The sequence below is a fragment of the Lytechinus pictus genome, chromosome 9 (assembly GCF_037042905.1).
Source record: "Lytechinus pictus isolate F3 Inbred chromosome 9, Lp3.0, whole genome shotgun sequence".
Lineage (NCBI taxonomy): Eukaryota > Metazoa > Echinodermata > Echinoidea > Temnopleuroida > Toxopneustidae > Lytechinus > Lytechinus pictus.
Genome location: NC_087253.1, coordinates 13519811 through 13543064, shown reverse-complemented (window position 1 = coordinate 13543064; position 23254 = coordinate 13519811). Strand labels below are relative to the sequence as shown.

Sequence of the window (23254 nt, the reverse complement as noted above, 5' to 3'; positions counted from 1 at the left end):
TACGCACTTGATTTATCATGCAGAAAAATAGTATTTCCTGTGCCTCAATTTCTAAATTATGTTCATTTTATTATAGGACAATATGAAATTCAAGCGAACATAACTCCAAAATTCTAAACAGGTGTGGGTTTTCTCTGCATTTAGAGATTTACTGCAGCCTCTAGAAAAAATTGAATAGGAATCGTTTGTCACTCTGCAGTCAAAATTCCACACACAAAGTGCGCATTTGCCATTAAAAACTGCATGCATGATGAGTGGTGCATAGCTTTAGGACCCGCGCAGCTTTAGGACCCCCTACCATACAGATGAACAGGACAGCACTAATTTGAACAGTTTTCCAAGGTTGAAAGCCCTATTGATAACCTACATAAATGTATTATTAACGATCATTGCTCTTTCACCTTGTCTCCCTTGCAGAATGTGCTGTGAATCAATGTTCAGCTGGTCTCAACTGCTACGACAGAAATGTGGCCGGGGAGTTACCGTATGTCTGTGAATGTAACGTGCCTTTTTCACAAGGTGTTCAATGTGATCAGTCAGCCGGTAAGTACACAATACAGTGAAACCTGGGCCCCGTAGCAACAAACGTTTATGATCAATTGCAAATTTTAAAACGGCAATTTTGATTGGTTCAAAAGTGGATATATGAGCTTGCGACGGACATCATAACTGGCCAATGCCATCAATCGCTAGTGATCACAAACCTTTGCACTATGGTTCCCTTGAGTGTTTTGTGGGTCATCTTATCAATAGATTTAAAAATAATTAATTTCAACCAACCATAGCCCTGTTGCATAACAGTTAATATTAATTATGGTAACTTTGCCATTCAATGGTAACTACATGTACCATGGTAGTGACGATCAACAGCCAAGGAGTATCAAGGATCCCATGCAAGTTACCATTGGATGGCAAAGTCAATAACATGTGACCTGCCCCCCCCCCCCCCCAAAACCAAAAATAAGTCAACCAAAATGATTATTGAGATTTTTATTGAGCTTGAAAATTCATTTCCTAAGCTTTAAAACGATGTGTTAAAATTGACCAATAATAACCATTACAAGTACTTGATTGAATGCAGAGGAAATTCAGCAAGAGCTTAAAAAATAAGGAGAAAACAAGGTTTGAAGTTTGGGGTTCACTCAAGCATGAGATGTGCATACTGTGTAATCTCAATAAAACTTCCAAGCAGTTTGAAAAAGTAGTGTCCAAGAAACTCTTGTATCTTTTCTTTTATTCAGCTACCCGACTTCAATTTTTCACAGTATGAAGAAGAAGAATTGCTCTTTTAGAAAGCAGCTATTTTTTTTTTTTTTTGGATTTTGGTGACAAATTACTATTTGGCTATTGAATAGAGAACCTTACCTGTCAACTTATTGGTGGTTTTGGTGTGGTAGGTCACAAATATTAACTTTTATGTAACGGGCCCCAGATGTGATGATTATAAAATGCTGTGAAAATGCTATAAATAATCCAGAAGAGTATTATGAAAGTGAATGCATTGTTTTGGTTGTAGTTATAGCTTATCACAGCTGTCAATAAAAGTCATCAGAATTTGCGCCATGAAATCCCCTTTTCCATACTGAGTTCTAACATGAATGAATTTCCTAGTCTTTAAGGTTTGCAAGAGAAATCATTGAATTTTCTAAACCAGCATCGGAAACGTCAAAGATTTGCTCTTTGGATCCTGTGAGTGTTTTGTGAGTCATCTTATCAGTTAATTTAAAGTCTTTAAATGCTTGCTGTTGTGTTAGTTTTTATTGTGAGAAATTTCAATGAGAAACCTTTTAGGGAAGCATGGTATGTACAGACTGAAAGAGGCCTATTATATTTGGTTTCTAAGACTGCAGGAACCTGCCTCAAAGCATTGTGCTTTGTCTCACATCCAGGGCCTAGTGACATGTTCCCTTTTGATTGGTCATGGGGCGCATTTCTAATACTGCTTTCACATGAAAGTGCGGTTGCTGGGTGCGGTCGCTGCGACCACCGTACCTTGATGTGAAAGCAACATCAGACTGATTGCTTTGATTTTAATATATATATGATCAGTTATAAAAATTAGCCCCCTAATCGATCACTGAAAAAAGACACTTGAGCTTTGTGTTCTGGCACCCTGGAGTGTAGGAAAATAGGCAAGAGGATTAGTTGAAAATTGAAATGTTAGAAAGCTTGAACTGAAAAGCAAAATAATGGGAAGTAATTGCCCAAACTTTGTGCATCTTGCGGGGGTAAGAATTATGAAAGTTATAGAATATGTTTACTCCTGAATTAAATTAATTTCCCAAATCATGTCATCAATACAGCTTCGCTGGACAGTTTTCAGAATACCCTTTGAATGTGATAAAGATAATTCTCATTTCTACATGACTCATAAATCATAATGTGTGCAGTCATATTTAATTTCTTCAAGAAAGGCTGCAGAACCCTTTGAAGATTCCAACAGAAGAAGAATTAACCTAGAATAAAGCTTAATTAGTTGTACACCAACACAAAGTTCATGTTTGTATCAGTGTTCAAACAGTTGTTGAACATAGGTTTATAATTGAATTTGTGGAATAATTTCTATCCATGTGTTAAAGACTGGATAATAGTATGCAGCTATTGAGAAACACTGTATTAAGCACTGTAAAGTTACATTCATTCTATTAAGGAGTTGTCCAGATGAAGGAGTGAATACAGTGTATTTTAAATTATGGATATTTTTATTTTATTTGTAAACTATATTGGGATAAATTCTAATTAAGCGGGAATTGTTAGTGTAACAGTATAAACATCACAAAGAGCCATTCTGGAGGACATAATAATGGGAAACCTGTGCATGATAAGACCATAAAAAAACTACAATTTATCAGGACTCGATGCATGTTTTTATTGAACATTGTTATCCAATATGGCTGCTTGTGAATTGTGGGAACCCTGTACAGTGTACATCTTTTCAACTATTTGACACTTATATGACATACAGTACATATGTATTGTAGTATTGTTAAAAAACCTGACAATCAGTCATATTATTTTTTGATGAACAGACAACCAGGAAGTGTTTACGTGTTATGGAGATTCCTGTAGAACTGGGAGCTTCAGCTCCATCAATTACCCTGCCGTCTACAACAACAGGTACAGGGCGCTCTACCTTCTGTACGTCCCTGGCGCCACCAGCATTACATTCTCCTTCAATGAACAATTCGACATTGAGGAATTCAAGGATGAACTGTACGTCGGTGCCGGTAAGTAGCCTATGTGAAAGCATACATAGGACCGTGAACTTTCCCAATAAGGGCCAAGTCATTATTTTTTGGTGAAGACTGATGGGACTATTAACATACACATAAGAAATTCACTATCACCAAAGACTGAATATTGCCCACAATTTCACATTTTCTGCCAGAATAATTTTGCACAGGGAATAAGTTTGCTTTACAAATTTGAATAGCATTTTTGGTCATAAGAGAAAAGCTCTCAACTAAAGCAATGTACAGTCCTATGTAAAAATATGCTGTTCAAAAGACTTTATAGCAGTCTTTAAAAAATGTGGAGCAAATTGCGATGTGATACCAGGAAAATTATTCCCTGTTGCACACAATTTTATATATACGTAGGCCTACACACACGCTTGGATGCTCATTACCTTTGATTCTGTTTGAAACCATTTCAAAAATTGTAGCCACAACTAATTCCTCCAATCGAAAATCCCGTTTTCATATGGCACCCGGATTTTCTTTCGTGCAGGATTGATGTACGAGGACACCCAGATCAACGGTGAAACCGTCCTTCCCGATCTCTACTTCTTCGAGGGGACAACCAAGCCCGATGATTTCACCATCTCTGGCGATGTGTTCTGGATGTACTTTGGAACTGATAAAAACATCCAGAGGACTGGCTTTCAGATCTCCTGGTCTGCTATTGGTAAGGTGTCCATCTTAATCACCGGGGACCTGTGTCATGAAGACTTGTAGTAATAATAACAAATGCAACATTCCCATTACAAATTTACTATCAGCCAATCAGATTGAAGGATTTCAGTATCTTATAACCCTTATTGCAAATTTGTTATAATAACAAGTTTTTATGAAAACAGGGCCCCCAGGGGAAATGGTACATGGGGGGCTTGGGGGAAGTTGCCCCAAAATGCTCTCAAGCCCCGCTAAATCTCGAAAAATTAATAAACAAAGAGCCCCTGAAATTCACATAGGGTTCAATGTAAAGAGCCCCGTGGATATCCTTATAGTTGGGGAACAGAAATTCCCAGTCCAAATACATTCTGGCAAATTTTGTCTTTTGAGCCCCCCAAATACCCCAGAAATATTTTTGCCCCCCCCCCCGATACTCACTATTTATATTTCAAGTAGTATTCTTTTACTGGGGTCCATTTCATAAAGCATTAAAACTATTGTAACTTTGCGATGATGGCAACTACCATTGTAACGGATCAGCAGCCAATCAAAATCAAGATATCCATGGTTTACAATGATGGCAAATGTACTTCAGTTGTAATTCTTTATGAGATGGGCCCTTGCTTCTTTTTGTCACTTTAGTTTTCCCTTTTAATAGACAAGGTGCTTCTTTTGAGGTATATTCAAGGTCTTTTCCATAGTAGAAACCTTGATAACATGTATAAACATTGACGCTAATATTTTTCTGAAGTTTCCAACCATTTTGAATGATTAATGCTCTTTGTGGTGAGTTCACTTGCTCTTTCTGATTCTGGTCTCAATTGGCCTACACGCACTACTTATTTCCTAATCCTATCCCTGCTAATTAATTTTGTGGAACCAGTTTTTCTTCCAATAGTTTCCTTAAACACTCCCATATTGCTATGAAAAACGTGGGTTACTTACTTACTTCTCATTTGTTTACTTCAGGGGCCCTGTTTCATCAATACTTGCTATCATAACAAGTGCACAATTTCTGTAACAAATTTACTATCAGCCAATCACATTGAAGGATTTTTATAGCTTTTAACTGTTATTGCAATTTTTTATCATAAGTTTTATGAAACGGGACCCCAGATCAGTTATTGAAGGAATTGCTCTCAGTTCGATGACAGAGCAACAACCAACTCTAGCACATTGCACAAACAGAGCTGCCAATCATTACATTTTTGCAACCACATATTTCTGCATTAGGTTTTGTCTTCATGTCTTACAATATGAAAAACCCTGTGTTTTATTGAGAAAAATTGTCTCAATATGTCTCTATTTTATACAAATTACAATGTATTGGCAAAGATGAATGTCATTTCAGGTAACTAGACCCAGGTCATTTGTGGGTGAATATTTCAAAATAAAAGTTTTGAGGATCACTGAATACAGCAATACATCATACATGTACATGTACAGTTTCTCATTCCCAGAGGTTGACATGTCTAGTCTTAAGGTTTGTGTTGACAAATTCCTTTATTTTTTCATTATGATTCTTGTTGGTTGCACTAAATTGGCAGCTCTGATTGTGTTGCTGTGGTAGGAATTACACACACAGATGAGCTTTAAGCTTTAATATTCAATTTTCGATACTAACAAAGAACTTTCAAAGATCAGTGATTTGAGCTCTTTTCCGTTTTATCGATAAGGGGGTGTTCACCCTGACGATAAGAACGTTTTCATGAAAGCAGAAAAATCAGAGAAAATATTGGTGAAAGTTCTTTTAAAATCTGTCAAAGAAGAAGAGTTATGGAACCTTTAAGTTGTTACTGTATGATGTCATAAGAGAGCGACTTTCCCAATATATCATGAAATATACATTCCATAAATTACAATGTATATTTTTTATATGGATTATGATGAATACAACTGTTTTATAGAAAGTGGTATGAAATGATGTATCAGATGATATAACTACCACATAAAATCACTTTCACTTGTGGAGCGTTGTGGCCCGTGGATTAGTCTTCGGACTTTGAAACAGAGGGCTGTTGGCACGAATCTCAGCCATGGCGTAATTTCCTTCGGCAAGAAATTTATCCACATTGTGCTGCACTCGACCCAGGTGAGGTAAATGGGTACCTGGCAGGAATTTATTCCTTGAAATGCCACCGCGCTGTAAAAGGCTGCGGGGCTAAAGCCAGGGTAATAATATCCAATTAAGTGCATAGGGACGCATTTGGCAGTGATATGCGCTATATAAGAATGTTGGTATTTTTTTTACATGACATTTTGGAAATTTACGTCATGTCGCAAAGGAGCTACCCCTCTGTGACGTCACAAAACAAAAACTTTCAAAATACATAGAGTATATTCTCTTTATATTCTATGGATTTTCATTGAACCTTCACCAATATTTTTCTCTGATTTTTATGCTTTTAGTATAACCAACTTATCAGGTTGAGTTTTCCTATAAAAAAAATATACTCAACCTCTTTAGATAGTAGTATGCTTTATGGACCTTTGGCTGTTACTATGGTCAGAAAAAAAACTATACAAAAAGGAAGTTCCCCCTATAGAATAAAAAAGAATGACAAAAAAGTTTTGACTGATTTGACTTTAAGTAAAAGTTTTCCAGCAGAAGTGTTTCTTTACTTGTTGTCTAACTTCTGTGAAAAAATAAAATATTTTTTGTCAACTAAATTTACATTCACAGTCATGTTTGTGTCTTATTAAGACCAAATTTTAGCATTTGTGCTCACTCAATCATTATATTCAAACTATGATTTATTAAAAGAACTTTGCAAATTCTGGGTTTTGTTTTTATCGATTAGGACAGAACAGCAAAAATTTCCCCTTAAAACTATTTGTGTGACTAGGCCTAATGGATGGATGATAAAAGACATAGCACTTCAGAATTCATCCCAGAATTTGACTCAGTGAATATTTAAATAATTGTTTTCATCTTGAAGTGTATCAATTTGCCTTCGAAATGTGCTCACTCACGCTTGACGGACAGATCAGTTTCATTTTATCCAAAAGTTAGTCAATGGGGGAATAAAGAATACAGAGATATCTTGCTCAAGACCATTTTTAAGAGGGTTCTCAGGTGACGTCACGGTGGAGGATATAGCAATGGAAAACCTATGCATTTGACCATAAAAGCAATGATTTATCCCGGTTTGGGGCACAGGTTTTTATTGTTTGTCCTCCAACATGTCTGCTTTAATATGAGAATGCTCTATAAATTGAAAGTTACACCAATTAAAGGAAACCTACTTTTTGTGTAGAATTTTCAGTTTCATTGTTGACATAGTCAGCATACTCTGGTAAAGGTAACACTATCCATACTATACAGTCGATACCACCCCACCCGTTTTCGTCAACTGCCCCGCAAACATAAATGTGAATGTCGAGATCGGAACCCAGAGCACCACCGTGACCTGGACCGTTCCCACGGCCGTAGATGCAAGCGCTGTCACCACGGTCTCCAGCCACAACCCCGGACAGAGCTTCATCACAGGGACTACCACAACGGTTGTCTACACTGCCACTGACGAGTTTGGAAACATCGGGCAGTGTGCATTTACCATTACTGTCACAGCAAGTAAGAAGTGTGGACTAAATTGTACCCTGTGTCGACGACGTCCTTTTTTGTCAATTGTCAATCAATTTCTACAAGCATGAATAATTGTATATAAAATTGTGCTTTTTTACTCTGTGTTTTCTCTGATTATCCTATCTCTTGACACTAACATTATATTAGACACTTGCCTTTGATATGGCTTTAGGCCTTTAATTCATATCTTCCTGCAATGAAACAAATATAGACATGTATGTTATTGGTAACCTGATGTTTCCTCTATCTTACATGTATCTTTTCTTGCTGTGGTGTACAACGCCCAGGCCTATCCGATTATGCGTGCAAGTTGTTGCATCTTTTCCTAACAATAATTATCCTTTCTGCTCTGTTGCAGTGGCAGGCAAAGCATGCTATATTTTGTAACAAAAATACTCTAAACTCACTATTTTGCAGTGTGTTTTACAGCCTTGCTATTTGATATTTCTTTACCTTGTGTCCAGCTGTATTTCATCAACATCTCTATAATTCTCCAAGCACCTTTCATAATTACTGTACAATCTTTCATTGTCAACATCAAAATGCTTTGAATCGGATATTTCGGTGAAAGCTCTTCCTGGCATGAACATTTATACTGTCCCTCTGTTTAGCCATATGATTTACCTCTTCGTAATATATAAATTTTGTTCATTGGAGTGTTCTATATCTATGAAATTTTTAGCATTGTCCTTAATCTATATATATTTGCATTTTTCATTTCTTTTTTTCCTTTCCTACATTTCTTCTACCTCCTGTATCCTTTTCCCCATACCATTGCCACCTGTGTACCTAATTCACCCACTTTCCGCATACAAACATAATCAATCTCCTTTTTTCTTACCCACAATCTGTTTTGCCCTACCCGCAATCTGTTTTTTTGTACCCACAATGCACATTGTTTCACTACCCTCAATCCTTTATTTGCCATACCCACAATCCACTACTTTCCCTATACACAATTCACTTTTTTCCTACCCACAATCCACTTGTTTTTCCCTACCCACAATCCTCTGTCCTTTCCATACACTGATGTTGCCCTACCAATTTACACTTCACCCTACCCACAATCCCTTGTATAGCTGACAGCATTGACCCCGTTGTCACCGTATCCAGTGGTTTTATCACCCGGCAAGTTGAGATTGGGAGCGGGGGCGTGAACGTATTTTACACCGAGCCGACGGCCACTGATAACTCCGGCACCGCTGTACTGTTCAGCCGGTCTGCCCAACCAGGGGATTTCTTTCCTGTTGGTCAAACGGTTGTGACATACATTTTCCAGGATCCGTCCGGGAATTTCGGCACTGGCACTTTCACAGTCAATGTGGTGGAAGGTAAAACTTTTTTCATGCTTCTACAAAAAAAAAAGAGTCAAACTTAAGTCCCAAAAGCACTTTTTCTAATTGGTTGGAAATAAAACTTGCATTTGATATGTTTGAGTTATGTTTGATTCCAGAGGGAACAAACTGTCTGGAGTCTCTCATTGACTGTGTGTTAGAAATGACTAGTCTTAAAATGTACCTTTTTAGATTACTATTAATTATACAGGGAAGAAAATTAACCTACAATTTTAAAAGTACAGAGACGCTAAATTGTTTTGAGAGGAAAAGTACCTGTTTACCTACTTGATAAACAACTAATTATTGCAATATAAATGTATTATGAAGTGAATCAGTGTGATATTATTCTACGGGTCTCCTACACTGGCCAGATTTTGGTACATGTAGTTAAGGACTTGAGATGGCTACTGGCTCGTGTCTGCTTTAAACAACAGGGAGAGTGACAGAGCATGGTAGCTGTAAACCCCAAATGCCACAGTGGAATGGTCTTCCTTTTAAAATATGGTAGTGGCTTTTTAGAATGGTGGGATTTGGACAGGATTACACTCGATGCTATCTTTACCATCAAAAAGGGAGATCGACTTTGGCAATGAAATGATTCTTGTTAGAGGAGAAACAGTTGATAAAAATTTGAAAGAAATCTCGTTTAACAGTATAGTGTCATGCTATCTGTGCTATCCAGTGGTATAATTTCCATGAAATCCATGATTTTGCATTTAATCATGCAGTTAACCCGGGGGGGGGGGGGATATATAGGGTGCCTAGCTTTGATCGTAGCACACCTGCACCAGGGGGAGGTGGAACTAATGGCCCGAATTCGCAAAGGTGGCTTTTAAAACCATCTGTTGAACCCATGGTTTATGTAGATTTCCTGTATAAATTACGCTTATGATGTACATGTAGACACTTCCATTCTGTACACTTCATGATCTTGTGCGTACATGTGCAAATTGGTCCATTCCATTCCATTTTACATGTTGCGTCCATGTGTGTATTCATTCTCTTGCTTACCCATTTTTTGTTCTCACCATAAAGCTTGCATGTTTTTCTCCATGTCATGATCTCTCCCAACCTCTTGCATCGTCCTTAAATCTTCAGTTGACACTACTCCACCCGTCGTTACCGTGCCCAGTGGTATAATCACCGAGCAAGTTGAGGTCGGTACCCCTGGAATCAATGTATTCTACTCTGAGCCAACCGCTACTGATAACTCTGGTACCGCTATTCTTGATAGCCGCACCCACCAACCCGGCGACTTCTTCCCTGTTGGTCAGACCATTGTGACCTACACTTTTAGAGATCCCTCTGGAAACCCAGCAACTGGAACTTTCACTGTCAATGTCGTAGAAGGTATTCTTCTTCCTATCATTGTGCCTTTTACATGTTTCTGAACAGTTTAAATTAAACAACATGAATAAATTTTACTTAATACCTGATCATTATAACTGTGTACATAATTTCATACATTCTCATTTCGTTTCCTACAAGTGCCATGATTTGCAGATTTTTTTTAAATCAACCTTTCTTTGAGTCCAGTATTTATCTTCATATCGAAGTACAAATGCAACAGATATAAAGACATGGCCACATACATGCAATATTGTGCAAATTTCACTCAATCTTCAATTCTGCTCCAAATGCTAACAGTGCATGCTACCTTCAGCATTTATTTTCTTAAATACTTATTTCATGATCCCTCCACTACTTTCATATGAAGTGTTAAGTCCTTTAAAACTACTTTTACAATAATCTTTATAGTTTCAAGCTGTACTTATTGACTTAAGCATTTTCCCTTCGATTCTTATTTTCATAGCCGTAAACAACTATCTTTAGAAGTGTTTAAGTGCTTCCACACCACTTTTACAATTCAGAATACTCTTCAAACTGCATTGTATAGCCTTTTTCTTTCATTATCTCATTCTCATCCTTTCTTACTCTTGACATGCTTCTGTTCATATCGCTTCAGTTGACACAACTCCACCAGTCATCACTGTGCCAACTCCTTCCATTATCACACGACAAGTGGAAGTTGGCACTCCAGGTGTCAATGTATTTTACCAAGAGCCTACTGCTAACGACAACTCTGGCACGGCAATTCTCGTTTCCCGTACCAACCAACCTGGTGACTTTTTCCCTGTTGGTCAGACCATTGTGACCTACACTTTCCAGGATCCTTCCGGAAACCCTGCCTCTGGCACTGTCACTATCAATGTTGTAGAAGGTAATCTTAAGTGCAGTTGATTGTTTTGGCTGCGAATGAATCGTACGCTAACCAAATTTTAAACCCTAATCAAATTCTTGTATTAATTTAGACAAAAGAAGTCTCACCAGTTGTAACATGCCTTTATCATTCGTAAAATCGAACAAGCTTTCACTTTTTATTTATACCTCTGCTTTGAGATTGATGGAGGACGTAATTTTCAAAGGTTGACTGACCTATCAGTACTTACAAACTTGCAATCACAAGTTATCAAAGACCCCCCCCCAAAAAAAAAAGATTTTCATTAACAGTTACTTCGCAGGAAGAACAGGTGCCTTGTGACCTCATTCGAGAGTGAAAATGGCATGTTCTTGCGATAACTTGAAAATAACATTAATTGAATTAACTTCAAGTTGACAACTCATAAATAAAATGTGTAGGTATTGTTTTGACCCTTAGGTAATGGGGAGTTTTAGATTTCTCATTCATGGCGCGGAATCTCATTTCGGAAACAGCATTATTGGGAGAAAAGATTCCACGTCATTGATCAGAAGTTGTGAAATCTGAAGCTCTCTAAAGGCCACCGCACACCTTACGACTGTTCGCGATCCGATTTTGGAACAAATCGCATTTTGCTCATTTTCTGAAGATGTGAATGGAACATATCATTTTATTTGAGGTTGAAATTGATAAAAAGAATAATAATATAACCATTTTGAAAGTTTGCAAGCCTTTATTTTGGAGTAAAGGCCAAATTAGTTTCAAATCGTAGCCAATCGTACGACTGCTATGACGTCATTACGACTAGATATTAAATTCGCTTTTATTCTAAGAAGGGTGGTACCATGGGCACTGATTTGATCATAGGTATTCGTACGATGATTTAGAACATTACACAGTAAGATATTCCAAGTCTCAATATTAGCATCAAATTCTACTACATTTTATTCTGAAATCGGGTCGCAGACCAGTCGTAAGGTGTGTGGTCGCCTTAATACCTCATCTCCAAGTGTGCAGTGGATGCTGGCATGATTAATCAGCCTTTCTTTGTGCAGTGCACTATCCAATGCTATACTAAGCAGTATAGGCGCACGGCCAATATGGGAGACTCTCTCCAATAGGGGAGACAATCTCCCACATTGGAGACTTGCTTTGCAAAAGGACAAAAGAAACAACACCAACAAAAGCATGATTTTTTCCACCCAAAATTTTGTCTCACTGAGGTCAGAAGCCCATTTGTTTTGTGTGTGATTGACAACAAAAATCCTTATCAAAACAAAAGTAGACGGTGAATTTTTAGTGTAGACGGTGAAAAGGGGTAATTTTTCATGAGGAATCTGCTTATCACATTTTTATTTGCCGCCAAGGTAATCCTTTTGCAGCAAATGTAAACAAAGGAAATTGGTCTTCAAAACTGGAGACTGTCTCTGAAATTGGATACCCAAATTCTTTACAAAAGTCTCTGATATTGGAGATAATCTCCCACATTGGAGACAGTCTCCAATGTTGGCCGTGCGCCTCTACTGCTAAGCCTTATTTTCTAATCACTAACTTTCTACTTTCGCATTCTTCTCCTCACCTCATCTGTATGTGTTGCATGACTTTTCTAATACCACTCTTTAGTCGATACCACGCCACCTGTCATTTCCGTACCGAGCACTGTCATCACCCGCACGGTCGAGCTTGGCACCCCCGGGGTGAATGTCTTTTACCCCGAGCCTACCGCCAGCGACAACTCCGGCACCGCCAATCTTGTGTCCCGTACCAACCAACCTGGAGACTTTTTCCCGGTGGGACAAACAGTTGTGACCTATACTTACCAGGATCCCTCCGGAAACCCAGCCACTGCGACCGTTACGGTTAACATTGTTGAAGGTACCCCCCGTCGCTCATAGGCTTGTTCTGTACTGTAATTGGGTGTAGAATTTATTTTCTATGTTCGATTACTGAATTCTCTCAATGGCTTTGAACAGTATGCCTCCTACCTAATTTGCCATAGACTGGCGTATGCAATTGTTTTGAATATTGCAATGTTGTTTTCGTTGAAAAAATATGCCAACACATTCACCTGCCCTGCACAGTATTGCTCTTATGCTAATCTTTATAATCTCTTCATTGAGTTAATAATACAATATTTCAAGATATACATATATAGCAGTAAAAAAGCACTGTATATATATATATATTGCCTATTCAAATGCACACCTCGATATTACTATATAACCCTGGCATTAGCTCCATCTACCGTTTCCAGCTTTACCGTATTCATCTTCATTCATAGTGAGACCCCTCTCTGTGTACTCCACATAAGTTATCAGTCTCTAGCATACTAACATTCTTTAGGTCGACTCCCAGATTGTTCAAAACTTAATTCATTGCAAAAGCCCCCTGATGTGTACTCTGCTATTTCTTTCCATTTTCTGTATTAAAGACTTCACAGACTGGAATGTGTTCTTGTGTTAAATCAGATTTTCATTTTCGATCTGCAAAGTTGAATTGTGATATTTGTACATGTAGAGTGAATAAAGCATATTTCATCTTCACATAAATATTTTTCAAAATTTGCTTTCAGCCCAATACGTTCAAACAGAAAATTAAGGATTTCTCATTTATGTACCTTGTCTAAATTCAGAGCCGCATCTGTACCGCTAGAATCGTGCAAGCAGCTTTTTATTCTCACATTCAATCATAGACAAAACAATGGGGACTGTAGACTGCAGGAAATCAGCTATGGAAAAAAAAGCATTGCATACTTATAGGAGGGAGATTCTCGCTAAGAGACATGGCATAGACAAAATAATGGGGACTGCAGGAAAGCCGCTATGAAAAAAAAGCATAGCTTACTACATGTAATAGTAGGGAGATTCTCACTAAGAGAAATGGCAAAGACTTTTGACAAGTTGCCCTAAGTGCAAGAACATACACCAGTCGGTTGTGAGGCCTTGGATATCCTCCCAAAAGCTAGGAACCACCCCTTTTTCTCTTTATGCCCTGTTGCATCGTTTCATGCAAGCCTTGCAGGTGAGGTGCGGGCAATCACTCACAACATGTTCAAAACTTCTCTGCGTGCAGATCAGACTTGTGTGCGCTTCTCCAGGCAACTGCTTGCGAGATCCGTGTCAGATACTGTCAATGCAGGCGACCTGTGCGTAGGAAAAATAGCCTCCCGTAAGTCACACGTAAAACTTGCAAGTAACGATCTGACAGGGCCTTCTCCTCACGCTTCACACCTATTCTTCCCTATCAATCCCTTCTCAGAGGACACCCAACCCCCTCAAATCTTTGTGACCACCAACGAAGTCATTCGCGTGGCTCCTTTCGGTTCTTCCGGCATCAACGTCTTCTATACCGAACCTGTGGCTGTCGATTCCTCTGGCACCACCGAGCTCGTGAGCCGATCGGCTCAGCCGGGCGATTTCTTTCCAATCGGAAGCACGGTCGTGACCTATGTGTATCAAGATGCCTCTGGCAACCAAGCTACAGGCACTTTCACTGTTACTGTTCAAGAACAAGGTACTTTATCAGTCGACTCCAAGATAAGATGGGAAAGAGACAACGTTGGGAACGTTACAATAAGCCTCACACGAATTCCATTCAAACTCATAATCTCAGCCCAATCAAAGTTACTTCTCTCTTAGTAGTACCTCTGTTGCTGTCTTTTTGTAATTTTTTTTAATCTTTCAGCTCTCCCTTTTCATAATATTGATTTACCTCTCCTTTACCCATACCTGGTGGCAATTAACTCATTATAAAAGTTAAATAAACATTCTTGGGTTCTCGATATTCTACGAAATATTGATAAACTTAACAAAAAGCATATGCTGTGCGGGTTTTATACTTGGACCAGTAACCTGTTATATTCTATTTATTTAACCAATTGTTACTTAAAACAATTCTTTGCTAAAGAATGAATTGCAGTGTGGTTGATTATATACATTTTCCTATGTATTGAATGTCTTATGCTTGCACCATAAAGTCTTGTGGCATAATACTTGCTTGATAAATGTAATATAATTATTTGCTATGTAATTTCTGATCTGTACACTATGATATTTAACTCTAATTGAAGTAGTTTTTACAATAATGCTGTGCTTATTTTTTTCTTAACCTTGCTTTTTAATTCTTGCCTTATTACAGTTATCTAATACTTTTACAGTTTGCTTTGCCTATTATCCATTTGTTTGCTTTACTTATTTTATGTTTGCTGCACATATTTTACGTTTGCTTTGCTTACTGTATATTTGTTTTCTTTCAATGTTTTTCTTTATGATTTGCTTAAATTCGTTTTCCTCCCCGATTGAACTTCCTTTTGCAGTTGACACGGAACCGCCCTTTGTAGACACTTACGACATTATTGTCCTAATCGAGCTCGGCCAGACGGGCATTGAGGTGAATTTCACTGTGCCCAATGTCACAGACAATTCTGGTCTTGTGTTCCTTGTAAACCGCACCGCCCAACCTGGCGATTTCTTTCCGGTTGGACGGACCGTCGTGGAATACATTTTTACAGACCCCTCCGGCAATCTTGCCATCGCTAATTTCTCCGTAACCGTGTCAACTAAAGGTGCTATTAAAATAGTAGACAGATGTTAGCTGAATAGACAGTCGTCATTTATATATTCTTCCACTAGATTACTCCAATTACAGCCATTTCCATTCTTAGAATCGCCAATCAATGTGCATTTTTCTGGAAAAACAAAAAAAGTCGGAAATGCAAATCATCTCTTTCCACTTTTATAGAAAATGTTTCCAAAAGTTTTAGATAATTATATTCGGCTATTAAGGCAATATATCAGGATGTCAGTCATAAACAAAAACCTCCATTCAAAATTTACTGATAAATAATCGGGTCTTATCATTGTCTATTTTCTTACATTCTTACATTGATGCCATTAATGCGATGCAGCTCATAACTCACTACAAATACCTTTCGCAGGCCTACCAATGGTATTAAGTTCTGTTCAGTAATAAGTATCCTATAAATAAAACAACCCAAAACATGTGCATTTGTTCATCCCAAAGCCATTACAGAATTGACATTTCAATATGTACCCCTGTCCAAGTTGCTCCCTATACATTCTTTTAGAAGGCCACATTAATTAATGTACAGCCACACGTAGATGTGTTTGTTACTTAGGCATTTCACAAACTCATTAATTACAAATACCACCCTATACCAGGGGGCAGTTTCATAAAGCTGTTCGTTAAGTTAAGAGCGACTTTAAGAACGACTGGTAAACCTTTCTTTCGCGCTTAACCATCGCCACTGAATATACCATTTACCACAAGAAAGGATCACCAGTCGTTCTTAAAGTCGCTCTTAACTTACGAACAGCTTTGTGAAACATCCACCTGTTCCAAGAATTAGTTTACCTAGTAGTTTTGTAGAACACACACACACATAAAATAATCTACGTGTAATAAATGAACAACCGTATGTAGATGTATTTTTAAAGATATGTCACCAACTATTTTATTATAGATACCACCCCAATATAAGCACCAAGATTTAGTTTGTGTTGTAGCTTAGCAGTACACACAAAAAAGAAATATTTACTGAAATAACTGTGCATGATATCAGACCATTTCATAGATTTCACTTGTAGAGATCACCCCTTACAAATGCTCATTGTTTACACGTGAAAATTATGTTTATGATACTTTAATAGGAGTATAGAACCAGGAATTCCATATTAAAATGATAATACACCTGTTATTTAAACTGTAGAGATAGTTTATTACTGCCACCTGTTTAATGTAGACTGAAAGCCCACCAATTGAGCATGAATCAGAAATAGAAACTATTGTAAATGTAGCTTTCTTTACAGTCATCTTTTTACGGCCTTGAAGCCAGTACAAATAAAAATACTGATGAATAGCTAATTATCATACTTAATTGTTGATTACATCTAGCTTACACATAGAAAACACATCGTTGCTTGAATATCGTTGATACAGAATGATAGCTTATATTGTCATCTATATGAAATTTTGTAGGCCAAATTAAGTCTAAAATTAGTTAAATATAAGTCAATACCATAATTTAGCTGAGAATCTAATGTTAGAGCCACTGGCAGATCCAGGGGGGGGGGGCACAGCCGGCCAGTGCCCCCTTTTATTGTGAGGCACAATGCAGACAAAACAGAAGTGTGCCCCCCCTTTTAAAAGTGAAAACCTTTAATTTTTCCTCGGAAAATGCCCCCCCCCCTTTCGAAAAATCCTGGATCCGCCCCTGGTCAGATCCCAATTATACAAGAAGAATCAGTAATTATCTTTAACTTGATGCAATTAATTACATCCATGATTAATAAAAAAAAAAGTAGATTTGCAAGTATTTCATGATGGGTCCGGATCTTTTCTTCTAAGTAACGTTCTCCTTTTTAAATCGGTTGTTTTGATGTACTTGACAATTACGAATAGAGTCGACCCGAGGTCTTAAATTTCAATATTGTTTCGGGCAATAAAAAGGGACACAATGAATCTCCATGGCTGATGATAGGGGCATCATGGCCTGTCAAAAGGACACCCATGACCAATGCCTTAGATTAATTTAATCCCTGCCACCCTGAGAGCAGCTGTATCATTATTTTTCTCCTTATTTGCGTTAATTTCATTTAATTTCATCTGTTTGGGTACAGCATTTCATGTTGTGGTGTACAATGAATTCATTTCATGTTTTGAAAAAACAAATTCAGCGTTCAATCAACAAATGGTGATAAATTTGTTTCAGTCGACACCATCCCACCTACCATCACAGTCCCCGGAGGGAACATTGTACGGACTGTAGAGCTGGGGATCAGCCGTCTCTCTGTGGACTACCCTGAGCCTACCGCCACTGATAACTCCGGGACGGCCTTCTTGGTGAGCCGAACTGCCCAACCTGGTGATCTCTTCCCCGTCGGAACCACCGACGTGGAGTATGTCTTTGTTGATGCTGCGGGCAACGATGCAAGGGCCACATTCACCGTGACCGTCATTGCCAGTAAGTATCGTCAGTTTGTTCTGTCCATGAATGCTTTATTGGCTGAGTTGAATGTGAACGAGGTGCCCCACTACTCTAAACTCTCGGGCAACTTTAATAATAATAATGATAATGTCATATTATGACGTTTTTAGCCACATCAGTTTCAGAAACTGTTCTCCGAGCAGGCCCACTTGGCCCACAGACCAAAGTTGGCAAAGGATAGTCCTGAAAATGTGATTTCATGAAACATGTCACCTTTACTAAAACCCCAAACTGGGTATTGTGGCATGGGCCTGTAATCCAATCGACATTGGGCAAGTCACAAATTGATGCAGAGGTTTTGAGTTTCGAACCCTGGTCACGTCATTTGGATGGTGATGTTAAATGCCAGTCCCAGATGTAAATAATCAAATTTGATGGAGAGATGTCTGTTAAAACTCAGACACACCCTTACTAACCCACACTCCTGAATGCCCATGTTGTTAGGGATGTCTTTAAGTTGAATTTACCATGATATTTAATCTAATATTTTCAATCTTCATTTTTATCTTCTCCAGTTGACACCACCCCACCTATTGTCAACTGTGTCAACAATGTTGTCCAGGAAGTGGAACTTGGTACCACCAGCGCCGTTGTCCAGTTCACTGAGCCAACTGCCTTTGACATTTCTGGACAGGTTAATCTGGTGAGCCAGACGGCCGCACCGGGGGATGCTTTCCCTCTAGGAACAACCACTGTGACTTATATCTTCAGTGATAACTCTAACAACGAAGCTGATCCCTGTTCATTCACTGTGACCGTTACAGCAAGTAGGTGTCGTTTAAAGTCGGCTATCATGAGAAGCTATTATTTGCTAACCCCTGGGCCCCCTTGCATAAAAGTTACCATTATGGTAACTTTGCCATGCAATGGTTACTTGCATGGCATCCTTAATTTTGATTGGCTGTTGATCAGCAAAGTTACCACAATGGTAAGTTTTATGCAATGGGGCCCAAAACTTGTGAAAAGCATGGGAAATAATATGTCATAGTGACTTCTATTTTTTTTGGGGAAACTAATTCGATGTATCAGCAAGTAATCCTTCCTCCAAGCCTGCTTTGCCTGGGACAACAGTCAGGCCATGGAAAAAATGCGATGAGTTTACCATACAAGGCAATTTCCAGAGGCCCTACATAATACCGTTGGTCATAAACGTTGTTCCACCCTGGTGGATCGGCATCTGGATGGTGTCTGTTTCCCACGAAAACTGACATGAATGCCATTAAGTTATTTATTTGCTATGATAATTGGCTGGTTTGGTAGCTTCTATGTAAGCTGTGCCAATGAGCACAAGAGTAAACCATGTTTAACAAGGGATTTGTAAGGTATTTGGTATAGAAGCTCTGCATAAGTACTGTTTAATGCTACCTTGAAGCTCAGACAAGACAGTTTCTTTCTCTGGAAAAATTAATGCACTCACCACTTCTTCCAAAGTCATTAACCTTGAGTGTTTAAATTATTGTGTTATACGTTGTCTGAAAGTAAATATGTGACTACTTTTTTCGCTGATGATTTCTGCCTATTGACTTCTAACAGTAGGTCTCACCAGCGAATCATGAATACTCTGACTTCTCATGTCTCCAGTCTGGGTCTCAAACTAAAGCCATCGAAATGTAGGTCATTGTCAATCTCTAGTGGAGTAATAAACAAAACTACCTCATTTCAAATAGAGGGCCAGAATGTTTTGTCACTGAGTGTTACTGACACTATTGAATTATGTAAGGTATGTAGAAGGATACCAAGTTCCTTAGTCTAAACAATTTTCCACCCTTCTCCTCTGCAGGTGATAACACACCTCCCACCGTAAACTGCGTCAATGATGTCACCCAGACGGTTGAGCTTGGTTCGACCAGCACCCAGGTATTCTTCGCAGAGCCTACAGCCTTTGATATCTCTGGATCGGCCAACCTGGTAACACGCACAGCAGCCCCAGGAGACACCTTCCCTGTCGGCATTACGACAGTCACCTACATCTTCAGTGACGCAGCAGGAAACCAAGCACCGGCTTGCACCTTCAATGTGATCATCAGTACAGGTTAGTCCTTATCAGTAAATTTTATTGAATAGTTATTAAGTCTTGTGCCTATGTTGCAGGGTTTATTTGCCCTTGTCCTGAAGGATTGGTCTTGCCAATGTCCATTGTGGCAAGTGTCAAGTTCTCTTGGGTAATGTTCCTGGGGTCTCATGCAGGGAAATTATGTTAGTCTTGCCCATGTCCTAAAGGGTTAGTCTTTTAATGTCAGTGGAGGCAAATGTCAAGGTTCCTTCAGCTATGTTTTGGGGACATGTATAAAAATTGCTGTTGCGTTAATTTTGTCATCAAATGGTAAATACTACGGTCGGTTGCAAAAGCTCAACATCCAGTCAAAGTCGAGGACTCCATGCCTACCAGTGGATGGCAAAGTTAACCCTCAATCTCCCGGGGTATTTTGATTCTTGTCAATCCCGGGTGGGGGGGGGGGGGGGGCCATTATGGCCCCCCTTAAGATCTCGGCCGCCGATTGCGCGAGCGACGCAAACATTTGCACACTGGTAGTGTGCGATGTAATCTACAAGGCTGTATGGTAAAATTTTCCAAAGTAATGAGATTTTATTTTATATGAATTAATTATGCTAATTTATGCATAAATCATACTTTTTGCTATAATTCACTAAATAAAGCTCCTAGAATGCTAATTTTTGGTAAAAAAATTCTTTGTAGCAATCTTAACAATCGCAATTAAAAAAAATTCGGTTCGGAAATCAATTTCTTATGTATTTTATTGTTTTATGAATTTCTTATGTATTTCTTTGTTTTTTTACTTTTTGTTTTTTATTGTTTTTTCAATGGAAATCATTCCAGACTTAGTTCTGATCATAAACAAGGCAAAATTAATTCAGTTTAATCAGTAAAAGTAGAAATAATGATACATTTATGAATTTTGGCTAAATACACAATTTGCATTGGATTTGTACATGAAATCACGTTTATGAGCAATTTTGGGTCTGACATGCACTTACATAATGTTGCGTAATGTCGTAACCGTGTACCCGGGCGTCACAAATTTGGTCTCAAAATTTGCGCGAGACTTGAAAGTAAAAAGTCAGTGAGCGGCGAGGTCAAAAAAATTTGCGCAGCAGATATATCGCGAAAATTGTCAAGGGGGGGGGCCATTATGGCCCCCCCCCCCCGGGGAGAATTAGGGTTAACATAAAGGTAATTTTTTAACACATTGGGCTCATTCAGTATTCAAATTTTTACCTGTTGATTAATGAAATAGTGTTCCTATCTGATTTATGCATTGGATCAGTAGGCACTGGGCTAGCAGCTATATCCCAGATACCACTATGACTGAATTGATGTACCTGTCAATAAATTCTACCCAAAAGGAAACAAGGAAATGGTCTTTATGAGCAGCTGGTCTCTATGGCCAAGTTCCTGGAGTATGTGTATAAAATTGGGAATAATATTCAAGGAAAACCTAACTTTTGATCTTTATAGAGGGGTGGTCCTTCTATGCATGTAGTGTCTTAACCAGACATGACTTGATATGCTTTCCTTTTGATATTCCTGCAGTTGACACCACTCCACCAACGGTCAACTGCGTCAGCAACATCGTACAGACTGTTGAGCTTGGAGCGACCAGTGTTGTCTTGAACTACGCAGAGCCAACCGCTACAGACGTCTCTGGAACTGCCTTCCTGGTGTCCAGGTCAAGTGCTCCAGGAGATTCCTTTCCTCTAGGATCAACCACCGTGACCTATGTCTTCAGCGACCAGAGTGGCAATAACGCACTGCCTTGTGTTTTCACCATCACTGTCGGAACTGGTAAGGGACGTTTATTAACCTATTGTGCCACAATCTTCCCGGCAAAACTGACTCCAGACCGACCTATAAAGCTACAATGGTATTAGTAATGACATACCATTGGTCTGTTGCAAGTTGGTTTGTTGTTGTGACTGGAACATTGAATCAAATTATTGATTTATTTTGCAATGTCAAGAATCAGCACCTAACTCATTTATAATCAGGATTACAGTTGTCTTTTATCGCTAATTCTCGTATTTCATCGTGGATAAAACAAACAGACTGTAGGAAAGTTGTGCAGATTTTTTTTTTGCAGGAATCCCACTTGCTATAAAGGCATTATGCAGCTTCCCGCACAGCCTCATTGACTTTTCTTAGATGAAATGTGAGGATAAGTGATAAAAAGCACTTGCTTAATTCCTGCGGGAAAAACTCGGCTCTAACATTTGTAAAGGTCCTTTATTGCCCTCAGTTTGAGAATGTTCTGAACAATATGAAATACATTGTAAAGTAGCATACTGGTACATTTTCATTGCATAATCCTACCTTAGACAGTTCGGTCCAGAATATTCAGTTGCATATGTCACCACTCTTTCAAATAAAGGATGCAGAACTTAAGTGGAAAATGTGTAACTGACACATCTTTATTTCAAGAAGCTAGAAGGAAAAATATGATATTGAAGAAGAGAGAAGAAATTAATTCATTTTGTTCCATTTTCAGTTGACACCATGACACCAATGTTCACAAGTTGCCCAACCAACATCGTGCAGTCAGTGGAACTTGGTATACCAGGAACTGTCATCAGCTGGACCGTGCCCACAGCCAGCGATGCTGCAGGTATCGCTACGATCGAAAGCAACATCCAACCTGGCTCCTTCTTCAATGTCGGAGAGACGGAAACCATTCTGTACGTTGCGACCGATAACAGCGGCCTCACTGATAACTCCTGTACATTCACCGTCACCGTCTTCTCAGGTAATGCCCAGTTTCAGTTCAGACGTTCTGACCTGGGGAGTGTTTCATGAATGGTTTTTGTCAGTGATTTTCACTGGCAGATGCTATAAGCTACTGCCAATCCTTGCATCTGATCGGCTGAGAGCAAATTAATAAGTGGAAGTCACTGAAGAAAATTTTTGTGAAATGCTCCCCTGAAATTCTGAAGAGATGCTTTATCAATAAGTCTATTTCTTTGGTTTAACTATAGATAGTCATATGTTGTACAAATCTTTTGCAGTTGAAGTTCGGTTCATCAACCCATCAGGGGCCCGTTTCATAAAGAGTTGCAACTGTTGTAACTTTGCCATTATGGCAGCTACCATGGTAACCTTGATTTTGATTGGCTACTGAGCCCTGTTGCCATGGTAGTTGCCATAATGGCAAAGTTACAACAGTTGCAACTCTTTATGAAACGGGCCCCTGATACCAAAACAAAAATAATTAAGAGTGT

At 38.7% G+C, this 23254-nt stretch overlaps 1 protein-coding gene across 1 annotated transcript in view; it reads left to right on the top strand.

The window, feature by feature from the left end:
* The first annotated feature begins 421 nt into the window (after positions 1–421).
* The window catches only part of LOC129267714 (mucin-17-like), an 81892-nt gene continuing 59059 nt past the window's right edge, over positions 422–23254 (top strand). The window contains exons 1-14 of the mRNA XM_064104730.1: positions 422–543; positions 3030–3227; positions 3730–3906; positions 7219–7467; positions 8559–8810; positions 9915–10166; positions 10783–11037; positions 12640–12891; positions 14275–14529; positions 17747–17998; positions 18538–18789; positions 19803–20054; positions 21576–21827; positions 22528–22782. Coding sequence (XP_063960800.1) covers positions 3735–3906; positions 7219–7467; positions 8559–8810; positions 9915–10166; positions 10783–11037; positions 12640–12891; positions 14275–14529; positions 17747–17998; positions 18538–18789; positions 19803–20054; positions 21576–21827; positions 22528–22782 — 2950 coding nt within the window. The 5' untranslated portion in view covers positions 422–543; positions 3030–3227; positions 3730–3734. The remainder of the gene's footprint in view (positions 544–3029; positions 3228–3729; positions 3907–7218; positions 7468–8558; positions 8811–9914; positions 10167–10782; positions 11038–12639; positions 12892–14274; positions 14530–17746; positions 17999–18537; positions 18790–19802; positions 20055–21575; positions 21828–22527; positions 22783–23254) is intronic.